Below are 23502 nucleotides of genomic sequence, written 5' to 3'. Positions count from 1 at the left end.
TTCATTTTTATACCCGTACTCAAAAAGAGTTAAGAGGTATGTATATTGTATTTGTGGTAAAAGTCTGTCTGTCCGTCTTTCTGTCTCTCCGTCCGTCTTAATCAGCGCCTAGATCTCAGAGACTATAAGAGCTAGAGCAACCAAATTTCGTTTCCATACTCATGTGATATCCCCATTTCAAAACTTCGCCCCGACCCCTTCCGCCACCACAAAGGACACCCCACCCACAAAAATCTGTGGCAGGCACAATTTTAAAGATACGATACAACTCAAAACGCAGTATCGTAGAAAATGACCATATCTACCAGACTGCTGAATCTGAATCAGATCGCATTATAAGCCAGAGTAAAGAAATTCATTTTTAGTTGCTCCCCCCCCCCCAACCTCCTCCAGCGCTTTTGACGCTACTTATTCTCTTTCTCGCTCGCACACACTCTGCCCCGTGCAATGCGCGACCTTTGCGGAGAAGATGTAAAATCTAAATTTCAGATTTGGAATCTACATTGTAGATGTAGATAATTCTACATAAATCATAAGCTCACAAATTTGTATACTGACTGAGTACGGGTCTAAAAGTAGAGTCGCTTGCACAGAAGCCACTCACACGTTCCTTCTCGTTCTACTTTTAGTTCTGCTTCTCGTTATCGTCTTCGGAGCTGCTCTAGTCTTGTCCTTATTTATCTTTATCTTACTCTGAAGAATAAGTACTTGAAATGGTAATTAACCTTGACATTTGGGAGACCCCATGTGATCTATCTTCATTGAGAGCATTGCCATCCTATCAGCAATCCTCTACTCGTGTCAGCAGGATGCACCTCTAATTTTGTGTGTACATTCAATGTACAAGTAATTAATTTTTATGGACCAAATTAGCTTCGTTCAGTGCTCTGTGCTGACGTCTGTTTGGCCAACAAATCGCATGGGTTAAGGATGTCAATTACATCCATCCGAGGATAGCCTTGATTTGCACTCTGACTTGAAGCCACGGCACGTACTAATTGCAGAAGGATTCATTCTCGGTTATTGTGGGTTCAACGTGGAGACCTTGGGCAGCGCTGGACAGGATAGCATGCAAATGGCGGTGGTTTTGGTTTGGCCCACTTTGAGGCATGCAATGCCGTCTCGGAGACGGAGTTCAATGGCCCAGCGCAGTCGTGGAAGGTCGTAGAAGGACGTCAGCAGGGAGCCAACTGCAAGGACTACTCGAGACTTCTCCTAAGCCACCACATCACTGCTCCATTGCGATGCGGAGCACGCGAAGGCGACGAAGACGATGACATTGACGTGCGTTGGCGCAGTGCACCCATCCTTGCGGCCTCAACACTTTCTAATGAAGCTACCGCCATATGCACCTGCTGCCTGATCCGCTCTACGTGCCACTACTATTTATTGGCTTGCGGTGGCGACGGCGTCCATTTATTCTCACTTGCACCTCCTTACCCAGCCAAGGCCTGCATTCTTCCAGCTAAAAATAGTTGCAGCCCCTTCCACCTTCCTCAAGTAGGTCGCCGAAAGTATGCAACACTCTTTGTGTTTCTTATTAAAAAAGGAAATGCTTAAACAATGCGAAATTCGATAAATCTCTCCAGTGGAAACCTGCACTCCCATGGGAGCCATGAGGAAGGCAAACCCAGAGAGGATTATATTCATATGAAGAGAGCTTTCGGTACCGTTAAGCGACAGCACGTGCCTGCAATTGTCTGCTTGTGTAAGAGACACACACGTGTGAGTGGTTCCCGATCCTTGTCCCCTGCTCATGCAAATGATTCAATCCGGATGATAGCTTTTGTCAAGAGCTGCTTAAAGATTCCGATTCCCACCCGCCCCCAAAGTGGAGGCGACCTTGACAGCTAAGCGGATGCATACGTTTCCCATCCCATGAAAACTCTGGATTACACTAACAGTTATCAGACACTGTGCTGTAACGAAGTACAGTGGCCCCCACTTGAGCGCACACATGCCGAAAAGTCACTGATGGAAGAGGGGTATTTGGAGTACGGACGGGACCAAAGCTTGAGCTTGAGGAATACCTAATTGGCTCTCGCTTACACACACGCACATACTTGAAGATAATCCAGAGAGCGGGTGGATGGATGGATGGATGAAGCGTGTGTTGTGTTCTCTTTCTTCTTGGCAATTATATAAATCTAAGACAATTAAGAGCACACCGTAATCGGAGCTGATTTTATAAATATTTCCAAAGGCACGCCACGCGTGCCAGCAATATTCGGGGTAAATATTTGTATGGGAACAACATGCAATTGACGTCAGTTGGGGTAGACTGCATGCATACATATATGCATGGATATGTGTAGATCTTGGAAATTGATAACTTGAAAACTGTAGAAATAGTTGCACTTTATTTGTGATGTAAAAGAACACCCAATAGGGTTCATCTTGATATTTTAACGTACAAAAATCAAAGGAATATATGAAATAAATATAAAATACGAGTAGTTTCCATTTTTTTCTAACAAAATTATATTTCCAAGTAAATGAAACACTGCAAAGCAGCGAAAACTATTCAAATATAATAAAGATTCATAGAAAAAGAAAGAATATGGAATAATAATTCCCAGAAATCTCACAATTGAGCAAAACTTAAGCATCATCCAATAAATCCAAGAGTCACCAGTTTCAATGAATATTATCGCCAAATTTTGCTTACATTGAAAAGCTAATGATTCTCAGTGCCACCACGTGCCGTCGTGTAAAACCTGATTATCCAAAAGTGGCCATAAATCAAATACTATATGGGAATAAGTAGTCGAGAAATTTGAGTACGCCGAACAGATTATATTATCCCATTCTTCAGCAAATTGAAAACGTGATTCGACACCGACTCTCCACCGTCCACCGATACGTAGGAGGGAGCCTATTCAATTAGCCATTCATTTAAGGTAATAGGCGCATTACATGGACCCCTTTGCATAGCGGTTTCAATGGGTTATTACCTATTATTGAGTCGTGAATACAAAGTGAATCACACCGCACAGCCACAGTAGCAGCAGCAGCAGCAGCATTTGTCAGATATTTCCATTTACATTTCTACTACACTACATACTAGAATGTATTTCCATTGAAACATGTGACACCTTGCACTTTGCACTGATTGTGTTTGCACTGCGCTCCACGCTCCACGACAACGGGGAAGGCAATTACCCGAGGTGGAAACGTCAGAAGTACTCTCGTAACAGTGTGAACACGGGGCAGGGCTTCCAAGAGATTTCCGATGTGTGGGAGGTGTGCTTTTCAGTAGCCTAACAGAGCTAACAGAGCTGGACTGAGTGGAGTGGAGAGTCCCGAACTGGAGAAGAGCACCGACATATGTGAGAGATTTATGATGCAAATTGTAGTTGACACTATCAACTGACAGTGCCGTGCCTTTATCTGCTCACAATGCAGCCATATATCAGGGGTAGCATATTTTTTCGGGGTGTGCTGCTAACTAAGTTGTCTATTTATTACTGTCGACTTTTGATGGATATTCTGTCCATCGATAGGAATCTTTTGCGCACTGCTCGCACCCGAAGGAGGATGACAAATGTCATTCCTGGCATGTGAGGGACAGAAAGGATACCCAAACGGTGGCACTCACTCGTACACTTTCGCTTTCCCTCTGCTGTGGGCATAGCTTTTGCCGGTTGGAGTCACATGGCGCCCACATCTGTTAGTCAGCAGCAGAAGCAGCAGAGACGCCAGCAACGCCAGCGACCTTCTGGCTAGAGATGAGCGCGTGACAGGTGTTACAATCACGAAACCAAGCTGACACAGTAAATGAGAAATGAGATGCTTCAAGCACTCATGATAAAAATGTTGTGATCCAAAATAGGATTATCATCAAAATGGCAAGCAAAAATTTGGAGCCTGTTCCGGGAACACTTTCGAACAAATGTTCATAGCTGAAGGTCCTTTTTTCTAGACTCTAGAGCTATAAATATATCCGCACTCTGGCTACAATTTTGGAGGAAATGCAACTGGAAACCGGGCTGAAAGGTTGTACGACTACACTGATGGCCATCTGTTTCCTTCGGGCAGGAACGAAATGGATTTGTTTTTGGCACGGTTCCGCCCCCCTCTGCTGGGTCTCTGCTTTTGACAGATTTGTCAGAGTGCTGTAAAGAGTGACAAAAACAATAAGCTGGCAGAATGGGAGCCGAACTGAACGCCGAAGCGACACACACACACACACCCGCCGCCTCGCCTCGCTTCGCCTCTCCGTGCCTAGCCTCGTTTGCTCAACTCGATAAAAGTGTGCGGCTAGTTGATGCCAAGGTGTATTGATGCCAGGTGAGGGGGCATTACTGCTAGTCAAGTGGATGGCCAATTTGGGTGGCTGAATACCAAGTGGTCAGACTGTGAAACTGAATTAAAATATGCCACCACCGCAAGAGTGTTGGTCTGGGCATGTTTCACCTTGTATGACACACACCTTGGATGACGCTTAAGCAGCTTTTTGCTTGCTGCTGCTACTGGCGCTGCTGCCGCCTGCTGCCTGCTGCTGCTCACTTTTGGATAATAAAACTGGCAACGCGCACTCGAGCGCCAAGTCAATTTGCAAATGCTGCTCATACGCGGCGGCGGTGGCGGAAAATAAAAGAATTCAAATAAATACTAAAGCGCGCCAGGCGACGGCAAGGCAATACGGTAATACTTGGCCCGGTCCTCAGTCCCACAGCCCACAGCCCACAGTCTACAGTCACCTTCACCCACAATCACCTTCTCTCATCCCGCTCGTTTTCCACGTTAACTGTGCGCGTGCGTACTCTGCTACGTGTCCGACGGCAGAGAGCAGACACCCGCAGCGGAGCAGAGCCCCAGCAGTGCTCCCCACGACAGTCTTCATCTCGTGTCGTCCCTAGCAAGTCCAGTTCGAAACGTAACGGACAAAATACGGCGACAAGAGTCGCGACCGCGCGTTGGTTGCGTTGCCCAGATAACGGCGTTCGCGGAATACGAGACAGCGGCAAGAGCAGCAGCCCCGCCAGTGAATCAGAAAATCTACATATTGTACGGGAATAAGTTGTAGTTACTGTACAGTTTACACAAAATCAAATCCATCACAAACTCCAATTGTGGAAGCTGTTTTTTTGTGTTTGCGAATTTCACCTTCCACAAGTGAAAACCGTTTAGTTTAGTATTTCTGTTGCTGTTCGATATGTTCCCCTTACGCCCCCCGTGTATGGCCATTGGCCATACGTAGACGAGATTCTCAAAATAAAATGTTGACGGCATTTAATTTGCATAAAAAAAAAACAATGAAATTATGGAAATATTCCAACAACAACAACAGCAACAAAAACAAACACATGAAATTATCGCTCATACGTTTCACGAGCATAAACTTGCTCTCGCTCTAGTTATCTCTCCCTCTCTGTCTCTCTCTCTGTATGTCTCTGTCTCCCGTTGTTTTTGGTGAATTATTATAAACAAATGGGGCAAACAGTTTATTACGGGACAGTATACATATTCCGTAAATATTTATTTATCAAAAATATTGAAGGCGAATCGGGAGCCAAAAATAATGATCCAACTGCGCCACAGCCACAGGATATCACATTGTTTGTTGCCCAAAAATTCAAATGTACTGAAAATATCAGGGGGAAAAGGCATCCATTTGTATGTTCAGTTTGAGTGAGTCAGTGCTTCAAAATGTTTGAGTCCAAGAGAAAGTTAAATACTTTTGAAATAATAATGTTCCATATTTGGTGCAAATAACTGAAAAAGTCTGTTAAAAAGTGAGAGTTAATTGCAAAAGTAATTTCATGCCATAAATAAAATTGACTATTTAAAAAAGTCTAAAAGTTCTTGAAAAGTGAAGAAAAATAAGCTTTAGAACTCAGGAAAGACTAAAAAAAAAAATAACTGAAAAAATACAATAAAAAATGAAGAAAAATATATTTAATTGTCTGTTTAATTCCTATAAATAGAAATCCTTTGAATGCAATCAATAATATGTTAGTTTCTATGTTTGTGTGTGATTAGTTTGTTCCCTGCAAATATGGAATTACTTTTAATGATTCAGTTGAGATAAGTTTGGTGGAAAGTTTTAAGTTATATATGTATTTAGTGCTTCTACCCTTGAAGACCACTATGTGGCGTGGGTCCAGCCCAGACAAGCACTTAAAGCCAGACACGGATAATGACAATAAAATCAAAACCGCAGTTTCAACAGAATTAGCAACATTGTTTAAAATTGTCTGGCAAACGAAACGAACTTTAAGACTTTGTTAAGTGTGTTAAACAGATTTATTTTACCGCAAATGGGAAGAATGATAGAGAATAGAGTGGGTGTGGGTGGTGTGGGTACGATACGATCGTCAGCTGGCGGAGGTGGATGATAATGAAATGCATTTCTAATCGGCTTTTGTGTGCTGCTCTTTGCAGAACTACCTGTGGACCCAACACCACTCAAATCACTCTCCATGAACGGCTCCTCGAGCATACCCGTACCGCAGCAGAAGCAGAGCACGCCCAACAACTTTCCCTTATAACGAATACTCCCCGCTGAGCAGGACCAAACGAGACCAAAGTGAACACACGCACGCACAGAGAGTGTGCGTCTACCTACCGACTATCACTCACTTACCGTAGCCGTAATTAGTCAATGCCAAATATGATAGTCGACAAGTCGGATCTGGTGGGCGAGAATGCCTGGACGAAGCTGCTGCCGGAGGGCGACAAGGGCAAGGCCCCCATCATTGCGAAGATAAGCAACAGCAACAACAACGAGACCTGTGTCCTTCCGGTGACCACGCAGCTCAGCGTGGACCAGCTGGTGGTGGCCACCAAACCGGATGGCGTCTCGGAGACGGCATCTGGAGGACCCGTTCTCGAGGAGAGCTACAAGCGCAGTGCCACCTATGCCTCGAACATCAACAGCACCGGGGGCGAGTCCAGTGGCAGTGGCACACAGCTCTCCCGCAAGGAGTCCATCCTGGGCACTTTCCACAGACAGATCAGGCGATCCATCAAAGCCGTCAGCGAATCCCCCGGACAACTAAACAGGTGAGTAACCCCTCTCACCTAAAAAGATAGATTATGAAAAGAGAGCTTCCTGTTTGTGCTTCAATAATATTACTCATACGCCAGGGTGAGCCTCTAATCAGTTGGCGTAAAAAGAAAACAATGAACATTCATTTAGATGGTCCCTCGGAAGATTTAAATCTTAGTAGGTCATTGTATAGGTAAATGGCTAGATGATGTAATGACTTGTTGAAGATTTCCCTGAGGGTTGGGTACTGTTTGTGGCTTATAAAAAGATGCTGTGGCAAAACAGGGAATAGATATGGGAAAAAACTGTAGGCAAATTCTGTTGAAAGTCTTCTTCGAAGTGGGATTTCATTTACGGCCTGCTTTAATAAAATAACGTGTTTCAAAATTTTAGTTTCTTGTTTGTATAGCAGAAATAAACAAAAACAAAAAAAGGAGGAGAAGCCACATCTATTAATTACGAAAAATCCCACTTAAAACTGCACGAAAATGTCTTAGCATCCTTTATATAGTTCGAATATTCTGTAGCATAAGAAAAAGAATATTCAATCATTTCAGCATCGCAGTTTAAATACAATGAATACAATGTTTTATAAACATGTAATTTTGCAGTATTTGGCGCGCAATTTTGCATCAGATTTCGAGAAAATTCACGCGCTCCTCCGCCCCCACCTAAGCGACTGTATTCGTTCTATTAAATATAGCCGCATAAACCAACGCCTTACAAATTCGCCTGCAAATAAACAGAACGCCTCCTCACACGCACGTGTCCGTGCCACCGATAGTCCGGGCGTATCCGTTTCATCGCTTTGATATGCAAATGTATGTCTGGTCGTCTGACGTCTGCCCAGCGCCAGATAATGCCCGAGAAAGATAATGCAATCATGATCCAAAGAGTGGGACCATACACTGAGAAAGAGAGCGAGAACGATAGAGCGGGTCGGATCGGATGGGAGGCAGTCGAGCGAGATAAACCTTTTGAGTTGATTGCCTGAAATGACAAAATTGAATTATTTTTGATTTAAATGCCGCGACAGTGGGTGGACAATTAAATATTATTTCCGCCTGCTGTTCAGCCAGAGCTAGAGCCAGAGCCAGATCCAGAGCTGGAGCTACGACATGACTGTGTTTCAGATTCTGATGCTGCCTTAATTGGGCTTAGAATCCATGCCTTATGAACGGCCCTGACATTAGGCGTGCGTATGTGTTTACAGAATCGCAATACATATTTTGAAAGTAAACAGCTCTCTCTCTCTCTCTCTCTCTCTCTCCGCCACACTGTTGACCGAGTCTGCTGGGGCATGTTTAATGAGAACATTCTACCGGGAGGGTAGGGTAGGTAGAAGAGCTACCTAGAGTCAATGATCGCACCTGCCAGTGCCGCGCCGTGATCGCATTCTGGCGCTCTCCGCCTTGACACGAATTTGCATAATGCGAAAGAGCCGCCGCAATTCGGAATCGGAATGAAGTGTCTCGCATTTCAGAATCCACTTTTGCGGCCCATAAGTCAATTAAAAACGTGTTAAACGCCCCGACAGCTCATTGCGGCTCGCTCTGGCCGAATGCCAGGGGTACTCGTATCGTAGGGGATTTCCTATGCGGTTCGAAGCGAGAATTATGCTTGGCAATGGTCAAGATCCCACACAGGGCTATATATAGCAGCCTGTCACTGTGGGACTGGGATCCAATACCAATATTTACATGGCCTTTATGGCCCGATGCGGCACACTTTCTTCGGAGAATCGCAATCTTCGATTGTCTGCTGTGCGTATGATTAATTTGCAGCCGTTCAAACAGTCGTCAGTCGTTCCCTCCCCCCCTTTCATTTCCGCTGAGCATTGATTTGGCCAATATTCGGAGACGCGACGGCACTCGAAAGCCAACGAGTTAACGCCAATAGCTTGTCCGATTCGACCTGTTGCTCACGATTCAGCGAAATTAATTATTTTTATTGTGATAGATTCATTTGATAATTCCCTCGCTCGCCAGTGGAATAACCGCTTGGTTGTTGACTTGGCGGCGATAATAATAATTTACAGAGAAACAGAAGTATTACTTTCGATTGTGCAAGATCTAGACATTAGCAATTGATCAAATCGATCCACAAGAACATTAAGTGAATTAAAACTAGTGAAAGGTAATAGATATTGTGACATTTAAGGCTGAACAAGTGGGTTTCTGGGGTACAAATGCACGACAGGATTTCTTAACATGATCTTCTACGAATTTTGGTTATTGGCCAAACAGATCTCAATATTGGTCATTGCATTTAGGTGATCTCTATGACACTTTAAAGATCTGCGACTGCATCTTTAGGCTATTTAATTGTAAGAAAAGAATTAAAATGAAGGGATCATATAATAATCACAGAGAAATATTGAGATCGGTAGATGTTTTTGCTCGTAAACATATGGAATAATATATTTTAAGGATCTTATCACCAGGGAAAAGCTATTCCTTTCCAGTAATGATCGCCGTGAAGCTTTAAGTGTGTACTGGAAAACCCTTCAAAATTGGTTTAATATTGCAAATACCTAATCCACAATTATAATACCTTAATGCTAGAACGTCACTTGTCCCTCCCACTCGATAGATTGAATGATCCCCAGGGGCCCTGTCCATGTGTCCACCATGTGACTGAAGAGAACCTTAGAAGTATAATAAGTTAGGCGTGTGCAAAATTGATAACTGCAAACAATACGAGTATCAGCTGCGATTGAAAGGTGGCTATAAATTGTTCGTAGTGCAAAGGAAAGAGTCGTCATTTCTGAATGCGTAGGATGTGTGTCGATCGGGAGTCACATGCACTTCTGCGATTTATATTTTTGGGGGATGGCAGATATATTTATGAAGAATTTTTCATAGATTCCATAGTCCAAGCCCCGTCCCGTCGAGACGCTAATCAGCTAACGAATCGTGATTTAATTGTTTGATTTGTTTCCCCCCACTAAGCAGACGTGCCTGATTTGATTATCGAATATCGTGGATATACCAATACAGATATTCATATGGCTACTTACTTACTATTTATACATATGCATGTATATATATGTAACTGTATATTGCTTTAATGGCACTAAGGGAAATTTCAGTTATAAATTGAGTTTTATGTGGCGCTAATTGGCGAAATATCTTAAATCTTGATTCGCACTCCTTTCCCGCCCCTCCCCACACACAGAAAACGGCTTTAATTGTCTTTTGTTTTGTTTTTGTTTTGCTTTTGTTTTGTTTTCTTTTCATTTGTCAACAATTTATCGAAACGACAATCTTTGCCGCCTGTCAGGCGAATGTAACTGTTAAAGCTTAAGGCGATTACATGTTTGAGTGCCATAATGTGCGGCGAATTGCCTTGATTTAAGGGCGAATTAAGCCTGGGGGCCGCTGCCTGTCTGGCTGCCAGCTTCCTGCTGCGCTGCCACCAAAAACAACCCATCAGGGAAGGAGAGAGATCTGCCATCCATCCGCCGTATTTGTTTCTCTGCCGAATTATTGAGCGACAATTATCAGCTGTTGCTCTCTCGCGCTATGTGTGTGTGCGTGTGTGTGTTTTTGTCAATCTGTTTGTGTTTGCTTTGCTTTGCCTTTGCCTTTGCTTCTACATCTGCTATCGCTTCTTCCACTTAAAACTCAAAATAAAAAGCAACAAAGCCGTCAACCGAGCATTTCTGTTTTAGTCGTCTTCGCAGCAAGTTATACACCTGTGCTGTGCCGCCGCTCTGAGAGCTGCCCACTCTCTCGCGTGATCGCTCTCTCCTTCTCTTTCTCTCTCTCCCGTTGCACAAACGACAATCTGTTTCTCTATTTAAGCGCACTTCTGTGCCACACGGCGCTCAGTTGTGAATGCGACAACATCGCTGAAAGAGTCATAGGAGAAACTTTAGCCAAGTGGAACGTGCCACGCTTGCATATTTTTACGTAGTCCATCCGACCCGTTGCCGCCGCCGCGACGCGCCGATCTCGCTGTGAATATAATGCGCGCTTTTTTTTATTTCAAAATAAAAACCATTTTTGCCTTTCCCACCACAAAAAGAACGCATTTCTGATCCAGAGCCGCCAGAGCGAGCAAAAAGTGTACCATTAATAATCAAAATACAAATACAAAAAAAAAAAGTTCCGTTTTGTGGGTTCAAGTTTATCGGTGGAGAAACCAGCCTCACACACCAGCAAATAACATAATCCAACGATAACGTCATCCGCTGCGACATCCGACAGTATTAAAAGTATTATTCAAAACTAGTGCTCGAATCTACAATTGTTTTCTAAAGGCAAATTTCAACGCTCTGCTGTTACCACTGTTCCAACTGAAAGAACAAGAACAACGCTACCCCACAGGAGCAGCTCTAACAGAAAGCGAGAGCTTTTGTTGTGGCTGTCAAACGCCGCAAATTTTGCTACTGATCCGTTACATTACCTAAAAATTTATATACATTGTGTTACACAACTGTAAGGGAGAGGGCAGCCACACACACGTGTTTGGACTGAAATATTTGAACGCCTCAACATTTGTACGCAATTCCTTGTGGGCAACATGAAGCGTCTGATGACCTGGGAGCGTGATCTGGTGGATGCCATGTATGAGTAAGTGGGAAAGACAAAACGATTTCATCAATCATATAAGCATTATGTATATACTCGTACTCGTACTCGTACAGTGGATAACATTCAAGTAGTTCAGGTTTTCAATTGCATTGTTTTGAAGAGCAGAGGCATCGGCATCTCTCGGCGTCACGTGCTTGCCTCAAACTTGTTTAAATTCCAATGAACTCGGGGCAACAAAAGTGAACATTACACTGGGGACTTAGGTACAGTGAAGCATATAGTGATCCCTTTGAAGAGCGTACACTGTACCGTTTCATCAAGCCAAAATAAAATATAATATGTACGAGAGCATGGCAACAGCAGCATAGAAAGCAGCAAAACAACTCTTATACCAGATGCATCAGCTGGCGTATAAGAGAAACGCATTCGATCTTCTTCGAAAGAGAGAAAGAGAGAGAGAGAGAGCAATCGTTGAACATTGGTTGAATTTAAATGCCGGCACCTTTACCTTTATAAATAATTTAGAGGCCGGTGAGAAATGCCTTACCATGTTGGCGATATGCCACCAACGCACGCATCAAACAAAAACCGTTAAGGCTTTGGAAAGGATTTTCTCAAGTTTAAGATATCAACGATCGCCAGCACGCTTTTTTATTTGCTTTGCGGCTCATAAAGCTCTGGCGATATTTGCATTTTCCATAGCTCTACAACTATTAGAGCTTCCATTTCAAAGATAAGCAACATTCGGGAAGAGATAGCAGCACGGGTATATAGCGTGTTTATCTGGGGATTTTTAATTGTAAAATGAAAAGAGGGTCAAGGTTTTAGGACGGCTACTGTTCGTATTTACTGATCAAATATTAAACTAAGGATAACCTTGTGGCAGTGGCAGAAAAATGGTTGAGACCTTACCTGGATGGAAGTAAGCAAAGTAAACATTGCCTTTCAAGAGTGTTCAAATGTCAGAAAGGGTATCTTTTGCTTCCATTTTACATGCTACTTTTTGTTGAGACTGTACTTGCTCTAACAGCTTTCAGCCAGAGGCAACCTTTTGAGCAGGCTGTACCTAGGAAAAGTGTCTTCTGCAGCCATTGCCTTTCAAGAGTGTTTAAATATCAGAAAGAGTATCTTTTGCTTCCATTTTACGTGCTACTTTTTGTTGAGACTGTACTTGCTCTAAGAGCTTTAAGCAGGAGGCAACCTTTTGAGCAGACTGTACCTAGGAAAAGTATCTTCTGCTTCACACATTTTGTTAGCACTGTACCTGTTTCAAGCAATCTACAAGAAAAGTAACCCTTTTGTAAACACTGTACCTAAAAGAAAGTAAATGCCACTGAACTTGGCAATACAACTTTTACCAATTTCGCATTTTAACCATAATAAAAATGACTTTCCACTGCCATAAGCTGAAGATCAGCACACTTTTGTGGAGACTGTACTTCAGACTCAATTTTTGGGTGCAGAAAGCGTGTAGTCATTAGCTCAACAAGCGGCGCATGCTCCTCAGCTCTAGCTGTTGACCTGGCCTCCTTCCTCTCTGTCTCTCACTCTCTCTGGGCGATTTATGCTTCTTGTGCAACCCTTTGCGTACCTGCTGACAAGACGCAGGCGACTGTCACATGGTCATAATATTTGCCCTGTTTATTTCTGCCGTTGCCAGTGCTCCTCCCCTGTTCCTCTGTGTACCTTTCTTGGTGCGAGTGCGAGTATTATTTACAAGTGTGCCGCAAGCGGTTCGCGATTAAGACAGATAAACCGAATCGCTGTTGATAAAGTCTGTCCCGCGGCCCCACAGACACTGCGCATTTGTTAGCACTTGGAAACGGGGTTCCAACTTGGGCTTGGGCTTGGCTTTGGCTTTGGGGGCTGTACATATCTCCGGATGTGTGGAATGACTCACGAGATGAGAGATACAGATACATTCGCTCCGCTTGTTTGTAGATACTTTTCCAGTTAATGACGAACTGGCGAGAGCTCTGTCGCTGTCGCTGATAATTTCATATGCAAATATCGGCGCGTCTCCATTTCATTTTGGGGATTGAGCCATCCGCCTGGTATTTATGGTTATAATTTCTTTATTCGCACACTAATTGCGATCGCAATTCAAGGTGGAAACTTCCTAGACACAATCGGTAACGGCTCTAACATCTCCGGCAAACATCGATGATAAATACTCGGACATGCTAAGTGGTTGGTTGCTCAATTTGTGTGCTCTGTGTGCTCCGGTTTCCCCAGCGACACACGTTCGCAGCGTGACTACAAAGCTAATAATATCTCTCGAATTTTAATATATTCATTTGCAATTTAAATGAGGGGAAAATTCGGCGAGTAATGAAGTTTATAAATGTTTGAAGATTGTTTAAGCAAAAGCTTTATTTATGGGACAATTATTGACCGGCGATCAAAGAAGCTTGAAGAATCTGAAGCTATAGTATATCATCTAAGAGATTTTCTCCTGTACACAACTTCTGAAGTTCACTAAACTTTGGTTCAAAGTACAAGGCTTTTAGTTACTATCTCATCTTTCGTTGGCTTAAAATTAACCAAGCAGTCAGTTGGACTTTTATGAGCTCTTATTCTGAAATCTTCCTCTGACTACTGTCCGTTTCCACCGTCTTAGTAATCAGGGCCGTCTTTGGACTGTCAAACGTTTAGTCATAGTGTTTAGTGGGCATAACATTATCATTGGCATAAGATTGCCATATCTTTACACAGATATCAATGCTTGACTACAAATGCCCTGATTATTACCTTCTGCTGCTGTTGCTGCTCATGCGTCACAGCGTTGACGTCACACACAATGTTTGGGTTATCAAACGTATTGGCTCCTCTCTAGGTATTAGTCTGCACTCTTTATATGTAACATTACTCATGGGAATGCGAATTATGGGCTCAGACATGTCCCGCCGAGTTTTTCAGTTCTTCCCGCTGCAAAAAGCTTTATGGGCCAACAATCTGTTTGTTTGTTTGGTTATTTTTCTGAGTAGTTTCTGCGACGTGATCAGAGAGACTGCCACTTGAGATAGGAAACCCCCAAGCGTCAGTTTTTATAGTTGATGGATTATCATGGGCCCATAAAAAATGTAGCTCTAGATCGGGCTGGGGGTCATTCAACTGTAAAATTCGGTAGACAACTGGTACATACTGCCAACAGGGAAATTCTGTCTATTTTTACACGACCAAAGTTCGAGGAAAATCTACATATCTGGCAGATAGAAGGCAGCATGAACCGGTTAGAGGGGGATATGCTAGAGATAATATAGATCGCAGATAAATATAATTTTTGTGTCTTTCGTTCTTGCTGCAGCAAAACAAATAATAATTGACTCAGTCAATCCGCAAATATATCTACTGGAATAAAGCATATTCCTTGAACCTTCTCCCCCATACCTGGCATCTGGCACCTGGCACCTGGCACCTGGGCCGTGTGTCAATCCCCAAGAAAACCCCCAAGTTAATGAGCCAAACAGATACTCTCCTCACGTGTGTGTTTGTGTATATGATAGATATAAGTATAAACGACGATATAGACATACCCCTACAAGCAGTACAAACAGAGTACATGTGTAATTAGGTGAAATGAGCAAATGAGGCGTCAGACAACAACAGCAACAATATATTCGATAAAACATTTTGTTTTGTGTGTGTGTGTGGTGTGTGGCATTCGTTGGTATGATCGGTTGGTTGGGGGATTACGGCGGGGCCTCTCCTCGGCTATGAATATCAACAACGCGACGAAGGCGAACTTTTCAATTTTGCTCGCCCGACAGTTGGCCAAAAGTTGTGCGACCGCACAGTTCGCCCATTAAAAAAGATATACGATATATTTTACGCGATCCACAAATGAAGTGAAGACTGAAGTGAAGAGTTACCGTCACCCCACAAAGAGAGTTTGCCCATTGAAATGCTGACATCTAGTTCGACATCGGCGGCGGCCCATCGTTGCCTCGTGCTGAAACACTGTCCGTGTTTTATTTTTATATCAATGACAAACTAGAACAAGAAGAAACGTTTTATCTGAGTGTTCTTTTGTTTGCCAAAAAAAGAATAAAAAACAAGCAGCAAGAAGCTCTCTGCTCTACAGAGATTCTGTATTTTCCGTTCCGCACTCTTGTGATTCGATAAAAATCAAGGATTGATCAACGCACTCAAAATGTCAGAGATACGCCGCAGTCTCAGTCGCTTGTCGATGATCATGTATCGTGCCACACATTCCAGCGAGCAGTCCTGGGCAGAGGAGTTGCTAAGGTAAATGGAGAACGATTAATGATCCAATCCATGATGGAATGATCAGTTGAGTGGGTCAGCTTAGATGTTGAGCATCTTGGAAGATCCTATGAGCACCATTTTTACAACATCTAAATAGACTTCTTCACCAACTTTTAAATTTATTTACTTCATAATAAATACCATTAAAAACATTTATACACAAATTACAGCATTACTGAGCTTAGCTCAGTAAAATATATTTAGTACTGTTCATAACCGCTCTATAAAGCAACTTCTTAGTAGATTTTTCTCACATTTTATGCGCAATGCACATGATAACCAATCTACTTACGATTCCGGTTCTATAAGCAGTTTGTTGTGCAAATTTCAGTATTAGTTAGCTTAACGGTAGACGATGTTTCATAATAGTTGTAGAATGCTCAATAGTCGCGCCGCTAGTCACCCTTGAAGTCTGTTTAAACAGCTTCGATCTCATTGCTAAACATACCATATTTACCACACATAAATACTCGTACTCGCACAATACGAATATGCATCTGTGTATTCAGAATTGGAAATTATAAATTTATTTTTAATTGAATGCCGCATAAATATTTATCTGGATTTTAACTGAAAGGAAATGTACATTTGTAGTACATGCATATACATATGTCTATGTATGTATTTTGAAATTGTTTTCTATCCACCTTTAAGTTCAAAGTTCATTTAATTTGAAATGTATGCAAGCTGATTGTTTTATCTAGCATTTATACCCATCAGTGCCACAATTTGTGCCTCTTTCTATGCAGCTTTGTGCACGGTTTCTGCGAATGTCCATTATATGTATGTTGACAACTTATGAGTGGCTATATTCAGATCCATAATTATCTTTCGCTTTTGCCATTTACATTTTTGGCAATGAAAACGGAATGGTTGTACATATCCCATTAAAGTGCAGCACGTTTCAAAATTATAGGCAACTCTGTATGAATATATAAAGACAATGTAGCACCATCTCTCTGTCTAACTCACACCTTTCTATCTCCTTCTGCACCGGTCAAAAGTTATGAGGCAAAAACAAAACTATGGCCACAACCGGGCCCTCTCCCTTACTTTTAAAAACACTTTGCTTCCTTCCATTCGTGCTATTATGACCCATCATGCCTTTATTTATTGCAAAACTTCCACATCCACAACAAATGATCGATCACTTCAAAATACACATACATATGTATCATAGATAGTATTTCGAAACGTGCTGTAAAAACGTCTGGCACTATTCTGTGCACTCTGTTCGTATTCACATTTGGATTTGGCTTTGATTTATGGCCAGCACTTGCCACCGATTTACAATATCTTATAAGAGAGATATTATGGTACATGCAATGGCCATAAAACACTCCACAGAGGAAACAATTATTTTACATTCCCCAACGACCATAAAAGCAACAAAAACCTCGGGTCAGTGACGTCAAACCAAAGCAAACCCAATAGTAGATTATGATCACGACCATGGTCAACTTATTTGCACCTTTAAAAGTGCATTTTCACGATCGACAAGGAGAGAAATAGAGAGTGCTGCTTACTCGTACAATTTGTTGGCCCCTGGCCAGCAGCTGAGGAATGAGTCGGGAAATTCCATAGCGAAAAAACCTCAAAAGCACCTCTAGAATTGCACCTTCGATTGCGCTGAGTTCGTCTTGTCGAAGGTTAGTTCTGTTATGATTTCAAACGTTCTACGGTTGCTCGGTTCTATTAGTATATTTCAGAGGTTTATCTCTAAGGCAGAGCTTTAATTGCAGGTCATTATCCCAGCCATTATCCCAAGGCCCAGGGGCTTATCTCTATTATATAATCTGCATTGTAGTACATAGGATAGGTGTTTTCTTCGTATCTCTGGAAAACTGGAATCTAAAATGCCAGCTGATATCAGCTGATACCACCCAGAAGACTTACACAAACTACCTATAATATTATTATTGTATTGTTGTTGCATTTGGCAAACAAACCAAAAAATCATATCGAAATAATAAACAACTTAAAGCCGGTTTATTTGCATGAGAACACAGCAACAAACAGCATCTGAGTTTGACGTCTCCACGCCACGGCTACTCGTATCCCCCCCCACTGAAAATTCTGCGAATTTTGATGGAGCTGCGTACCTGATTCGCAGCTCTAAAATCAAGAGAATCATCATGCTTTATTCTCAGAAATTCTATCATTAAAAAGGTTTATTATATGGCATGATTGGGATTCCACTTTTTTATAAATTAAATATTTTAAAGATGGAATGGAACATCTTATAGTGATATTTATTAGAGGTAGAGTAAATGCTCCCTTTAAAAACCTTTAATACATACCATCAAATATTTCTATTGAGTTGTCTGAATGTTCCTCTGATGTTCTTAAAGCATTTGTCTATATTTAAATTTGAACAAATGAAAATGATTCATTATGAAAATTATAAATGTAATAAATGTTTATTCTGTAATCCAACTTTTCTCAATTAATTAATTTCAATATAAAGACAATTATGAATGACATAAATAATACCCATAATCAGCGCGCCCCGGGATCCATTTGTAAGCTTCGGTTCTTAGGAGAGAGAGAACGAGAGAGAATTTCATTAAGTAGTCGTTGTCGTGCGTTTTGAGCATTCCACTGGAATGGAATCGACTGTACAAAGAGGTGAGAAAGAGAGAGGGAGTGTAGGAGAGGGAGGGCGCTGATAAAGAGTGCAAATGAAAAAGACAAATGGAATGAAAATGTATGGCAAAGTAAAACAGAAACTGCACTGATTTCTGTTTCTGTGCCAGTTGGAAATTGAGGGAGGAGAGAGCACTTACAGTTAGCGAATGCGAATGCGATTCCACTTACAGTTACTTCGGCAAAAAGCTAAGCGAAGCATTCAAAGACCTCCGGAGTGGGTCGCCCTCCTCCTCAGTGCTAATTAAACTTCAGTGATGATCGCAGTGATCCAATTGTAGATCCCTCGAACACAACCAAAATATTAATAACCAATGGGCTTCCTCTTGGACTCAAGACTCCTAATGCTGTTCGTTATCGGTCTGGTGTTTGTTCTCTGCTTCTCCAGCATTGTGATACAGGCCATGATTTGGTAACAGAAAAAAGTATCCTATAATAATATATACGAGCATTCCCATTGATGTTCCATCTGGAAATGTGTTTATGGTTGAGTGTCATTCAAAAACAATCTCTTTTGTGATGTGATTTCCTGTTTATGCCACGATTTATTCAGTTCCCGAACAAAGAGCGGCTATAATCGGTTGCTATATGGTGTATTCCTTGTGTTTCGTCTTCCCCACTGATAGCGCTCCATATGGAAATAAATACCCTTTTTTTCATAAATTTTAAGACTTGCGACAGCTCTATGCCCACAAGACGTACACATTTATTGAGAAGGGCTTTCACTGTTCAATTGAAACATCAAGCGGAAGACAAAAATAGAATCATTCCAAAAGCATTCGGGTTTCGGGGGAAACGTTGTGTAAATGCTCTGCTGATAAGCAGGCGCTTTGCCTCTTCCAGACAAAGCCCCGTCCCCCATTCCACTCTTATCTAAGACTTCCCCCCGAATATAAATATACATTTAAATCTGATTCTAACATCTGCTCTGTTGTTTGCTTTCAGGTACCGGCAGACACGTTTCAGCTCGCGGCGTGTCCGCAAACGTGTGGTGTTCAAGCATGGCGAATGCAACGTGGTGCAAGGCAATGTGGCCAAAAGACGTCGTCGATATCTGCAGGTGAGTGGCTGAGAGGAGGCGTGTGGCAAGTGCGTGGCTATATCTGGCCGTGTACCACTCGTGTGTGGGGTCTATATATAGCAGGTCTTTCTCTTGCATTTCCGTTTGCATAACTCAAACAGATGAAGAGAGCGAGAAAGAGAGAGGGAGGGACAGTAGAATACTTCTTATGTAAAGGGATTTTCACTGAGCAGTGATTGACAATGGTATTCGTTTGTTCCTTTCGACAGGACATCTTCACGACATTGGTGGATGCTCAGTGGCGCTGGACGCTGCTCGTTTTCGCCGCCAGCTTTGTCTTTTCGTGGGCCTTCTTTGGATTCATCTGGTGGATCATCGCCTATGCCCACAACGACCTGGAGTACATCAATCTGAGGAACAAGCAACCCGATCTGGTGGCCAATATGACGCACACGGTTTGCGTGACAGAAGTGAAGAGCATTATGACTGCCTTCCTCTACTCGGTGGAGACGCAGACGACCATTGGCTATGGCAATCGCTACGTGACGGAAGAGTGCCCGGAGGCCATCTTCACCATGTGCATCCAGTGCATCACGGGCGTCTTCATTCAGGCCTTCATGGTGGGCATTGTGTTTGCCAAGCTGTCGCGCCCCAAGAAGCGCGCCCAGACGCTGCTCTTCTCGCGGAATGCCGTCATCTGTCATCGGGACGGTGTGCCCTGTCTGATGTTCCGCGTGGGCGATATGCGCAAGTCCCACATCATCGAGGCGCACATCCGGGCGCAGATCATCCGCAAGAAGGTGACCAAAGAGGGCGAAGTGCTGCCGTTCTACCAGCAGGAGCTGCACATAGGCGCCGATGGTGGCGAGGATCGGTTGATGTTCATCTGGCCCACCACCATTGTGCACAAGATCGATCGGAACAGCCCACTGTACATGCTCTCCGCCTCGGATATGCTGAAGGAACGCTTTGAAGTGGTCGTTATGCTGGGTAAGTCGATCATTCATCTGGTCTCGCCGTAAAGTAAACTAATCCGTATTCGCTTGCAGAGGGGGTCATCGAGTCCACTGGCATGACCACGCAGGCGCGCAGCAGCTATCTGCCCTCGGAGGTGCTGTGGGGCCATCGGTTCGTCAATGTGGTGTCCTTTCGCAAGGAGACCGGCGAGTACGAGGTGGACTACACGCTCTTCAACAACACCTACGACGTGGACACGCCCCTGTGCAGCGCCAAGCAGCTGGACGAGCTCAAGTCGGAGTACTCGAAGAGCGCCAAGAGCTGTCTGGGCGCGGCTCCGTTCCCGGATCGCGCCCTCTCCGCCAGCATATTCCAGCGCATTGCCTCCGCGGCATCGGTGGACCATCTGGATCCGGCGAGCGACGAATCGCTGGACTCGGGCCGCCTGCAGATACGCTCCCATTCCATTCCCAACGGCGTGCTGGCGGCCAGCGAGCTGGAGCCGCTGAACAACAACAAGCATGGGGCCTCCTTCACCATGGGCGGACTGACCATAACGACGACGGCGCCCAGCATACCAAACCTCTCAAGTATTAACGAGAAGACCAATTCTGGTAATTCCATAAACAGCAGCAACTACAGCAACAACAACAGCCTCAGCACAATGGCCATAGGGTCGGGCTCTGGCAGTGGCAGTGCCCCAGTCACGAGTCCCAGCAATGGCAGCATCCGCAAGTCGAATCCGCGTCGCCTGAGCATCAAGCAGGATCAGCTGCCCATCGATTCCATATGTTGATATTATTACAAGTAGATTGGGAAGTGAGGAAGGAGAGCTCTTTCCCATGCCTCTCTCCCTCCCCCGATGTTGTATTCTATTTAAGTGTAGGCTCCTCTAACTCTAACTCAAAGTAGATAGGTTAAGCGAGATGATTCCCGTCAAAGCCATAGAGCTGCTGCAGCTGTGAAACTTTCCCCTAACCCCGGACTCCCATCCCATGCTGAAGCGGAGGCAATTTGATTGCTTCCCAAAGAACTAACCCGATTGTACTATGTATAGCCCAATGATGATGATGAATGATTTACGTTGATGATAGCTTTAGTTGTATTGAATTTACTATAATTAAGCTAAACAACATTGATATTACCGCAGAGAACGATGTGAGACACAGAAACCAAAATGCTGCAACTTCCTCGTAAGCTTAGCCCACTAGAAAAATGTTTATAAAGCTCATTATACATAAATAAATAATATTTACCTACTACATATACATACACAAAATGAAATGAAAGTGAAATGATACGAACGGAATTCTGAATTCCCTTTTACCCCATTATAATTGTTGAACATCCACTGATAATAGATAATGGAAATTTTTAAACAAAGTGTAAACTGTTTCAAAAACACGAGCTTGAATTCTGAATAATGTGTGGACAATAAAATTGTACGAGTATGAATGATTGTTTGATTGATGTATGTTGATATGTATTTTATGTGTAAGTGTCGGCAAGATTGTGAAAATGAAAGACCAAGAATATACCTATATAAGAAAAATCTAAAATTATGAGTGTTTCCTTGTTGTTCCACTGAGTTGGGCAAAGCTGTAGATCTGCCAAATAGCCGAGATATGGCGTCGAGTAAAAGGACTCTCCCCGTCATAAAAAGGCGTGACACGCCCAGTTCGGATGTGAAAAGGAGGAGTTATGTCCAAGCTAGTCAGATTTATTTAAAAACTACTATGGCATACTTCAGGCTGAGCTGTGAAATATGTATGCAAGTATCTTTTAGGGGTTTTTTATACCCGTACTCAAAAAAGAGTTAAGGGGTATATTAGATTTATGGTAAAAGTGGATGTGTGTAATGCAGAGAAGGAAACGTTTCCGACCCCATAAAGTATATATCAGCATCAATAGCCGAGTCGATATAGCCATGTCTGTCTGTCCGTCTTGTTTGTCGGCTGGATCTCAGAGACTATAAGAGCTAGGGCAACCAGAATAAGAGCTTTGGTTTCCAGACTCATGTGACTCACACTGCTACAAGTGTATTTCAAAATTTCGCTCCGCCCCCTTCCGCCCCACAAAGGACTTTCGTCCTCTGTGGCAGGCACATGTTTAAAGATACGATAAAACTATCGTAGAGAATGACCATATCTACCAGACTGCCGAATCTGAATCAGATCGGATCATAATTATAGCCAGAATGAAGATTATTTTCTGTTGGTTCTTCCGCCCCCTCCTGACAGAGACCCGCTACCTATCTCTTTCTCGCTCGCAAACTCTGCCGCGTTCAGTGCGCGAACAACCCCTAGAGGAGGAGATGTAGAATATGAATGGTACATCTATAATCTACATGTTAGATGTAAAATTTACATTGCAGATGTACAGTTGTGTTCAATGAAATAGTAGTGCCGCACCTCATCACGTACAAAACTCTTTTTGAGACACTTGCAGTTATCCAAATTGAACAAATGATATCTTTTTAAATAGACTGGACTGTTAGCATTAGAAAACCGAAGAAATATCAATACATTTGAATTCCATTTTCTTGTTTTACATGACATAAGCCGAATACCCATGAAATTTGCTGTTCAATGAAATAGTAGTGTTTTTTTAGATCATTGAAAAAAAGAACGAATCTCAATTAAAAACATATATTTCATGTTCTTCATGTTTCCTGAGCTTTCAAATTTAGTTTTTAATCAATTTGGTTTTCATTGCGAACTTTGACCGGCCGAACATGGGTCATTAGTCTCTTGCCAACGCTTCAATAGGATTTGAGACAATAATCCTTAAACCACTTGCTAAAACTTGGCTCTGGTTGACGGATTTTCAGTTGCAACAATGTATTTGGTATTCTACCATAAGATTTCGATGAGATTAATATCCTGCTAGACAGTTGGCCATGGCAAAACGCCGATCTTTTCCGATAACAATTAATTCCTAGCGAGCTTTTATGGGTGTTTCAAGTCATTATCCGGTTCAAATTTCCTTTTAGCAGGAATTTTTCAACTGTAATATGGATGTAATATATTCTAAAGTATGCCTACATTCACAGTTTCGTCCAAACCCTTCCTATACTC

General features: G+C 42.9%; 1 protein-coding gene across 7 annotated transcripts in view; it reads left to right on the top strand.

Moving 5' to 3' along the window:
* The window catches only part of LOC111067636 (G protein-activated inward rectifier potassium channel 3), a 28429-nt gene extending 6549 nt beyond the window's left edge, over positions 1–21880 (top strand). Inside the window, exons 1-5 of one of the 7 annotated variants that reach the window (XM_022356850.2) lie at positions 4558–4647; positions 6388–7008; positions 19393–19507; positions 19738–20458; positions 20518–21880. In XM_022356850.2, coding sequence (XP_022212542.2) covers positions 6608–7008; positions 19393–19507; positions 19738–20458; positions 20518–21221 — 1941 coding nt within the window. In that variant the 5' untranslated portion in view covers positions 4558–4647; positions 6388–6607 and the 3' untranslated portion in view covers positions 21222–21880. Of the gene's footprint in view, positions 1–4557; positions 4648–4710; positions 5011–6387; positions 7009–10714; positions 11572–15330; positions 15781–18563; positions 18860–18892; positions 18934–19392; positions 19508–19737; positions 20459–20517 lie in introns of those variants that run through there. The other 6 variants (XM_022356851.2, XM_022356852.2, XM_022356855.2 and 3 more) reach the window with 6 other exon arrangements.
* The last annotated feature ends 1622 nt before the right edge of the window (positions 21881–23502 follow it).

The sequence above is a fragment of the Drosophila obscura genome, unplaced genomic scaffold (genome assembly GCF_018151105.1).
Source record: "Drosophila obscura isolate BZ-5 IFL unplaced genomic scaffold, ASM1815110v1 contig_192, whole genome shotgun sequence".
Classification (NCBI taxonomy): domain Eukaryota; kingdom Metazoa; phylum Arthropoda; class Insecta; order Diptera; family Drosophilidae; genus Drosophila; species Drosophila obscura.
The sequence above is the reverse complement of the archived record's forward strand: the minus strand, read 5'-3'. Positions and strand labels throughout refer to the sequence as shown.